The 8255-nt window shown below is 32.7% G+C and overlaps 1 protein-coding gene across 2 annotated transcripts; it reads left to right on the top strand.

The window, feature by feature from the left end:
- Window positions 1–3947: 3947 nt before the first annotated feature.
- dhdh.2 (dihydrodiol dehydrogenase, tandem duplicate 2) lies at window positions 3948–8206 on the top strand. Of its 2 annotated transcripts, XM_037758304.1 has the most exons (8): window positions 3948–4079; window positions 5021–5132; window positions 5402–5565; window positions 6095–6347; window positions 6999–7123; window positions 7397–7547; window positions 7814–7969; window positions 8095–8206. In XM_037758304.1, exons 1-7 carry the CDS (start codon window positions 3951–3953, stop codon window positions 7921–7923), a joined length of 1044 nt encoding a protein of 347 aa, XP_037614232.1. In that variant the 5' UTR covers window positions 3948–3950; the 3' UTR covers window positions 7924–7969; window positions 8095–8206. The 2 variants fall into 2 exon arrangements, with proteins under 2 accessions (XP_037614232.1, XP_037614224.1); XM_037758296.1 differs by having other exon boundaries at window positions 7814–8206.
- Window positions 8207–8255: the final 49 nt, after the last annotated feature.

Genomic DNA, 8255 nt, shown 5'->3' with positions numbered 1-8255 from the left:
TTTCTGGACAAAAAGTCATATGTATGATGTTGAATAAAGTCATAGTATAGTATATCGAAAAATTTCATGAAAAAAGTCACAGTATAGTTGGTCGAAAAAAGTCATAATATAATATGTTGAAAAAGAGTCATAGCATAGTATGTAAAAAAATTTCATGAAAAAATACCCATAGTATATTATTTATGCCGAAGAATTTAATTAAAAAGTCATAGTATAGTATGCCAAGAACGAGTCATAGTATAGTATGTCGAAAAATTTTATGAAAAAAAGTCATAGTATAGCATGTCGAAAAAAGTTTAAAAAAAAAATCACAGTACATGACTCACAGACATACTATACTATGACTTTTTTATCACTTTTTCGACATACCATACTATGACTTTTTTATCATTTTTTTCAACGTACTTCACTTTTACATTTTTTACCACTTTTTCCGACATACTATATTATGACTTTTTTCGACATCAGTCAAAGTATAGTATGTCGAAAAAAGTGGTAAAAAAATCATAGTATAGTATGTCGAAAAAAGTGATAAAAAAATAATAGTTTAGTATATCGAAAAAAAATCATAGTATTGTATGTCAAAAAAAGGTGATTAAAAGTCAAAGTATAGTATGTAAAAAAAGTTATAGAATAGTATATAAAAAAAAGTGGGAAAAAAATGTCATAGTAAAGTACGTCGAAAAAAGTGATAAAAAAAATAATAGTTTAGTATATTGAAAAAAAATTCATAGTATGTCGAAAAAAGTGATAAAAAAAGTCATGGTTTAGTATGTCGGAAAAAAGTCGAAGTATAGTATGTTGAAAAAAGTGATAAAAAAGTCAAAGTATAGCACGTCAAAAAAAGTGTTAAAAAAGTCATAGTATCGTATGTCGGAAAAAAGTCATAGTTAAGTATGTCGAAAAAAAGTCAAAGTATAGTATGTAAAAAAAGTTACAGAATAGTATATAAAAAAAAGTGGGAAAAAAATGTCATAGTATAGTACGTCGAAAAAAGTGAAAAAAATAATAGTTTAGTATATCGAAAAAAAATTCATAGTATAGTATGTCGAATAAAGTGGTAAAAAAGTAATAGAATAGTATGTTGAAAAAAAAGTCATAGTATAGTATGTTGAAAAAAGTGGTAAAAAAGTAATTATATAGTATGTCGTAAAAAGTGGTACAAAAATAATAGTTTAGTATATCGAAAAAAAATCATAGTATAGTATGTCGAAAAAAGTGATAAAAAAGTCATAGTATCGTATGTCGGAAAAAAGTCAAAGTATAGTATGTTGAAAAAAAGTCATAATATAGTATGTCAAACAAAGTGGTAAAAATGTCAAAGTATAGTACATCGAAAAAAGTGATAAAAAAGTCATAGTATGTCAAAAAAAGTGGTAAAAAAGTAATAGTATAGTATGTCAAAAAAGTGATTAAAAAGTCAAAGTATAGTATGTAAAAAAAAGTCATAGTATAGTATATAAAAAAAGTGGGAAAAAAGGTCATAGTATAGTATTTTGAAAAAATTAAATAAAAGTCATAGTATAGGTTGTCGAAAAAAGTGATTAAAAAGTCATAGTATAGTATGTTGAGAAATAGTCAAAGTGTAGTATGTTGAAAAAAGTGGTAAAAAAGTCAAAGTGTAGTATATTGAAAAAAAGTCAAAGTATAGAATGTCAAAAAAGTGGTAAAAAAGTAATAGTATAGTATGTCAAAAAAGGTGATTAAAAGTCAAAGTATAGTATGTAAAAAAAAGTGGGAAAAAAATGTCATAGTATAGTACGTCGAAAAAAGTGAAAAAAATAATAGTTTAGTATATCGAAAAAAAATTCATAGTATAGTATGTCGAATAAAGTGGTAAAAAAGTAATAGAATAGTATGTTGAAAAAAAAGTCATAGTATAGTATGTTGAAAAAAGTGGTAAAAAAGTAATTATATAGTATGTCGTAAAAAGTGGTACAAAAATAATAGTTTAGTATATCGAAAAAAAATCATAGTATAGTATGTCGAAAAAAGTGATAAAAAAGTCATAGTATCGTATGTCGGAAAAAAGTCATAGTTAAGTATGTCGAAAAAAAGTCAAAGTATAGTATGTTGAAAAAAAGTCATAATATAGTATGTCAAACAAAGTGGTAAAAATGTCAAAGTATAGTACATCGAAAAAAGTGATAAAAAAGTCATAGTATGTCAAAAAAAGTGGTAAAAAAGTAATAGTATAGTATGTCAAAAAAGTGATTAAAAAGTCAAAGTATAGTATGTAAAAAAAAGTCATAGTATAGTATATAAAAAAAGTGGGAAAAAAGGTCATAGTATAGTATTTTGAAAAAATTAAATAAAAGTCATAGTATAGGTTGTCGAAAAAAGTGATTAAAAAGTCATAGTATAGTATGTTGAGAAATAGTCAAAGTGTAGTATGTTGAAAAAAGTGGTAAAAAAGTCAAAGTGTAGTATATTGAAAAAAAGTCAAAGTATAGAATGTCAAAAAAGTGGTAAAAAAGTAATAGTATAGTATGTCAAAAAAGGTGATTAAAAGTCAAAGTATAGTATGTAAAAAAAAGTGGGAAAAAAATGTCATAGTAAAGTACGTCGAAAAAAGTGAAAAAAATAATAGTTTAGTATATCGAAAAAAAATTCATAGTATAGTATGTCGAATAAAGTGGTAAAAAAGTAATAGAATAGTATGTTGAAAAAAAAGTCATAGTATAGTATGTTGAAAAAAGTGGTAAAAAAGTCATTATATAGTATGTCGTAAAAAGTGGTACAAAAATAATAGTGTAGTATATCGAAAAAAAATCATAGTATAGTATGTCGACAAAAGTGATAAAAAAGTCATAGTATCGTATGTTGGAAAAAAGTCATAGTATAGTATGTCAAACAAAGTGGTAAAAATGTCAAAGTATAGTACATCGAAAAAAGTGATAAAAAAGTCATAGTCTGTCGAAAAAAGTGGTAAAAAAGTAATAGTATAGTATGTCAAAAAAGTGATTAAAAAGTCAAAGTATAGTATGTAAAAAAAAGTCATAGTATAGTATATAAAAAAAGTGGGAAAAAAGGTCATAGTATAGTATTTTGAAAAAATTAAATAAAAGTCATAGTATAGGTTGTCGAAAAAAGTGATTAAAAAGTCATAGTATAGTATGTTGAGAAATAGTCAAAGTGTAGTATGTTGAAAAAAGTGGTAAAAAAGTCAAAGTGTAGTATATTGAAAAAAAGTCAAAGTATAGTATGTCAAAAAAGTGGTAAAAAAGTAATAGTATAGTATGTCAAAAAAGGTGATTAAAAGTCAAAGTATAGTATGTAAAAAAAAGTGGGAAAAAAGTAATAGTATAGTATGTCAAAAAAGGTGATTAAAAGTCAAAGTATAGTATGTAAAAAAAAGTGGGAAAAAAATGTCATAGTATAGTACGTCGAAAAAAGTGAAAAAAATAATAGTTTAGTATATCGAAAAAAAAGTCATAGTATGTCGAAAAAAGTGATAGAAAAAGTAATGGTATAGTATGTCGGAAAAAAGTCAAAGTATAGTATGTCGAAAAAAGTGATAAAAAAAAGTCATAGTATAGTATGTTGAAAAAAGTGTTAAAAAAGTCATAGTATCGTACGTCGGAAAAAAGTCATAGTTAAGTATGTCGAAAAAAGTGATAAAAGTCAAAGTATGGTACGTGAATAAAAGTGATAAAAAAGTCATAGTATAGTATGTTGAAAAAAAGACAGCAAGCAATAGCTAACAAAATGTCCCTGTACATGTCAGCTCTTACCAGAGTTTTTGTTTTGTTTTGTTTTTATACAGAACATTTCACATAAAAATAAAATAAGGTCACAGATATATAGTCAAATAGTAGATTTAAAAAAAAAAAAAAAAAACAGATTCAAAATAATAACCATAAATAAAAGATAGTCATGCAATTTTTGTGCAACGTCACTCACTTAAAACTAAAACTGTGCCTCCACCTGGTGGCAGAGAAGAGCCACTGATGATAGAAAGACAATCTGTCAGTCTCTTCCTGTCCAATATGGCAACCCGGTGGGGAATCTGTAGCGCTGGGAAGATCAGTCATGACTTCACTGTGGCCTTGAAAACTCTTCCTCCTGGAGACCATCAGGTATCAGTATGAGCAGATGCTTAGACACAAATACAGTTCTGCTTTGCAAATGCAAGACGCATTCAGACGCTCTTTGCAGACTGACTGCAGCTTATCTGCTGTTTCTGACGATCTGAAGTTCACTGTTAAACAAGGTCTTAATGAAATGTTGTAGATTTATAACCTGCAGCTTTAACGAGCTTTAATTCCACTACAATAGACAACAGTGAGTTTAAATACAATGCAAGCTGCAGTTTGCAGCATTTCGATCACTTTGGCACGCTTTATTTTTTACCGTATAATACGCACTAAATGGGCATCTACATTTTTTTGCACTCTATAACCTTTTGCACTCTATAATAAAGAATTACGGTTTTCCATTGATAATTACATTGAGGCAAAACAGATTCAAAAGCAGCTTCAGATGATACAATTTTATCTAATGTTAAGAAGAGCTGCATTTAAGGCAAGATATTTATTGACTCTCCAAACTGAATATAAGTGGGAGAGAATGTAAGAAAGTGCCAATGAAATTATTTTTGCAATTCTGGTCTATATCCATCCACCAAACACTGAGAAAATCTCATTCAGTCTTGTGAAGGGCTCATTGCATGGGTGGAAAAAAAGTACAAAATGCAAGTCTCCCTCAAAAATAATCCAAGGCACACTGTAGTGTTTGAACAAAATTAAAATGCCTTTATTTTACATGGCAATAATTGTTTAAAATGACCAACATAGGTCTTCATCAGGGTCACTGTGAGCATTCCTCACAGTCAAATCGCAGTTCTATACTAGCATGAGATACATTAAGTAATTTAGTAATGCAGAAAATGTAATATGGTAATACTTCGTCCGTATTCCATACAGACTGCAACGAGTTAGATTGTAACTTGGGGCCTTTCATTATGGTGGAACAGAAGCACTGTGTTGCAATAAATAATATTCTGAAACTGTGTTAACAGGTTGTGGCTGTGGCAGCTCGCAAGTTAGAGGATGCACAGGAGTTTGCCAAAAAGCACAGCATCTCCCGAGCATACGGCGGCTATGAGGAGTTGGCCAGAGATCCAGACATAGGTTGGTTTCTGTCAGACCTGGGTCAAATTACATTGACTGACGCTTCTTTGCATTTGTTATTTGAATTTACTTTGAGAACCAGATGTAAGGGATTTGTTGTTTCAGTGTGAGCTGAAACTTTACAATACAGCAAACCTCAACCATCTGTTGAATCTCCACTAATTGTTTTCATGTCCTGTGGAAAATGTACTGTTGCATGAATTTCGACAGACATAACAATCTCTCTTCCGACAGCATGCTCCCTGGTTTGTGTGTTTATGTGTGTGCAGATGTGGTGTATATTGGAGTTATCCACCCCTACCATCTGAGCACTTGCCTGCTCTTTACGAACGCCAAGAAGAACGTGCTGTGTGAGAAGCCGCTGGCCATGAACACCAAGGAGGTGAAGGAGATCCTGGCCTCTGCCAAGAGGAACGACGTCTTCCTCATGGAGGTACAGATTGTCTCCACTTTTCACCTGCAAAATCATTCTGATGTCGGAGTTAGAAGTTAATCTGCAGCATTCTTTATTAGTCACTGAGAGAGAGTACAAAGAGACAGCAAAAGTGATTGCAGCATTATGTGATACTTCTTTTAATGTAATTTTTGTTTTTGTGAGAAACAGGTTTTTCTCACACTACTAATGAAGGGTTTATCATATGTTGCATCTGTGCAAAATGTGTATACTGCAATTTTTAAAATAGTACTCATTTCATAACTTTTTTTTAAAATCAAAGTTTAAAACAAGTGGTTTCATCATGATTTTGTCAGTGTGCAAGATCACAAGTCAAAAATGAGGCACAGAAACAAGACCTTGAACATGACTTGATGTGATAACCAAATCAGTGTGCAAACCCTTGTTAATAATTTCAACTTATCTTGACCTGTAATGTTTGAGCTCTAGTGTGAGTCAACACCTGCATAACACAACACCAAGCACCTTAGATGTTACCGTATGACCTACCTCCTGCCCTTTGCTTTAGGCTGTCTGGACCCGATTCTTCCCGGCCTCTGTGGAGATCAGACGGCTGCTGGCCCAGGGGGAGGTGGGAGAGGTGAAGATGGTGAGATCTGAGTTTGGCGTGCCGGTGATGGACGTGCCAAGATCGGCGCAGAAGGAGCTGGGCGGAGGAGCAATGCTGGATATCGGCGTCTACTGCCTGCAGTTCATATGCATGGTGTATAATGGAGAGAAGCCAGAGTGCATCCAGGCCACGGGGGTCTGCCTAGAGACAGGTAATGAAAAAGAGCTCACAGGTGTGATTTCTGAAGCTTAACATGTGGGGAAGTACAAAAATAGCCTAAACATTTGCCTAAAAAAAACAACAATCCTTTGTTCACATGACATGAGTGATGTAAGTCATTAAGAAGTTTGTTGTAATGGCCAAGTCATCCTCCTCACTCCTGATTTCTCTGTACTTTAAACGCATCACACTCAGGCCACACAGGTTAACACTAGCAAGATTGTAACCCATTGACCTCAGTTGTATACATTCATTTGCATTGCCTCATGATAATATAAGTGGAGCTTGTAAAATTTTTGCCAGTATGATTCCTACTATATGTGAATTGAGAATTTTTAACCAAGGGAGTGTTCCTGTCTGATAAGACTTCACCTCTTCTGCGTAAACTGGCACAATAAAAGTTAAGGTTTAATAGTCCAGATACTTAGTGTTGACCTGCATTCTTCTATTTAGCATTCTTCTTCAATATAAAGCACAGTGGAATTAACTGACTCAAAACTTTGTTTGCAGAGGACGCATGGGAGACACTGCAACGTTCATTTATGTTGCACTTTTTTAAACCATGTCACTAAATTCACAGACTTTGCTTTTTTTTTTAAATCACTTTATCAAATTTGAATCATGTATCTGTATGTTGTTACAGGAGTGGAGGAGACTGTAGTTGTCACTATGAAGTTTTCCAAAAACAGAATGGCAGTGTTTACTTGCTCGGCGGGATTACTGCTGCCTAATGACGCCATTATTGTGGGCACAAAGGGCACCATCGGGGTAGGTCATCTCACAGCAGGGCCGCATAATCAAATAAAGTTCAGATAGTCTGAAATGCAGAACCAGTTTGCACTATGCATTTGCATGTTGAATATAAAATCAAAGGCTAGTAAATGAACCAAGGTCAAATGTGAAGCACTGTAGAAGGGAAATTTGTAAGTTAAATGAGTGTTGTGTAAGACAGACATATTTTCACTGCACATGCTGTATATAATATCGGAATTGTAGGTCTGCTGTTAATGTTGTGAAAATATCCTGTTGCATGCTTTTTAGATCCCTGAGCATATGTGGTGCCCCACATCATTAGTGGTGAAAGGGAAGGAGACCCAGTACCCAGTGCCAGAACCCTGTCTGCCTCTCAACTTCCTCAACAGTACAGGGATGCGTTACGAAGCAGAGGAGGTTCGACAGTGTTTGCTCAAAGGTACTGTGACATTCAGCATATTTTAGTCTGTATCTATATCACTACAAGAATTAATTAATGTATCAACAAAATAACTAAAACAATCATAACCAGTAGGCGATTAATCAACATTGATTTCTGAATGTTCTGTTATTAGACTTGTTATACACACTTTCAACACAAGATGGCATCAGAAACACTGAAGTCTTAATGACCATTTACTATGTCTCTACGTGCAGACTGAAGCGTACTGTACTTGTTCTTACAGTGTGATTTTTCCCATGTAGGGCTGAAGGAGAGTACCGTTATGTCCCATGCGGACTCTCTTCTGCTGGCTGAGGTGGAGGACGAGATTCGCAAGCAGGTGGGGGTGGTGTACAGCCAGGACTGCCAGTAAATGTTAAACATGAAGCTGGATATTTTCCCCTTATTGAATAGAACAAGTTTGGGGAATAAATGGTTCTTTATGTTTTGACAGGGCTTTACAGTATTACACTATCAGTGAGGAACATATTACTCTTTTGTGAGGACGAATGGTTGATGTATTTTGGTATGTTAATGTATGTCGGTATTTGTAAGCTCTTAAATTACATGATAAATCTACTCACTCAATACTTTAGGTCAAATCATACATTGAAGAACTGTAAAACCTTTGATCATTTATAAAACATTTTCAATGACTTCCTTGAGTGTTTCACCTGAATCATCATTCACTTCATATAAATCTAC

Source organism: Sebastes umbrosus, chromosome 2, assembly GCF_015220745.1.
Source record: "Sebastes umbrosus isolate fSebUmb1 chromosome 2, fSebUmb1.pri, whole genome shotgun sequence".
Taxonomy (NCBI): domain Eukaryota; kingdom Metazoa; phylum Chordata; class Actinopteri; order Perciformes; family Sebastidae; genus Sebastes; species Sebastes umbrosus.
Note: the sequence above shows the minus strand (reverse complement) of the source record. Positions and strands in the feature narration are given on the sequence as shown.

Coding starts and splice junctions, on each gene's coding strand:
- dhdh.2 (XM_037758304.1), top strand. CDS start 3,951: ATGATAGAAAGACAATCTGTCAGTCTCTTCCTGTCCAATATGGCAACC. Junction 4,080..5,020: donor TTCCTCCTGGAGACCATCAG/GTATCAGTATGA, acceptor CTGTGTTAACAG/GTTGTGGCTGTGGCAGCTCG. Junction 7,548..7,813: donor TCGACAGTGTTTGCTCAAAG/GTACTGTGACAT, acceptor TTTCCCATGTAG/GGCTGAAGGAGAGTACCGTT.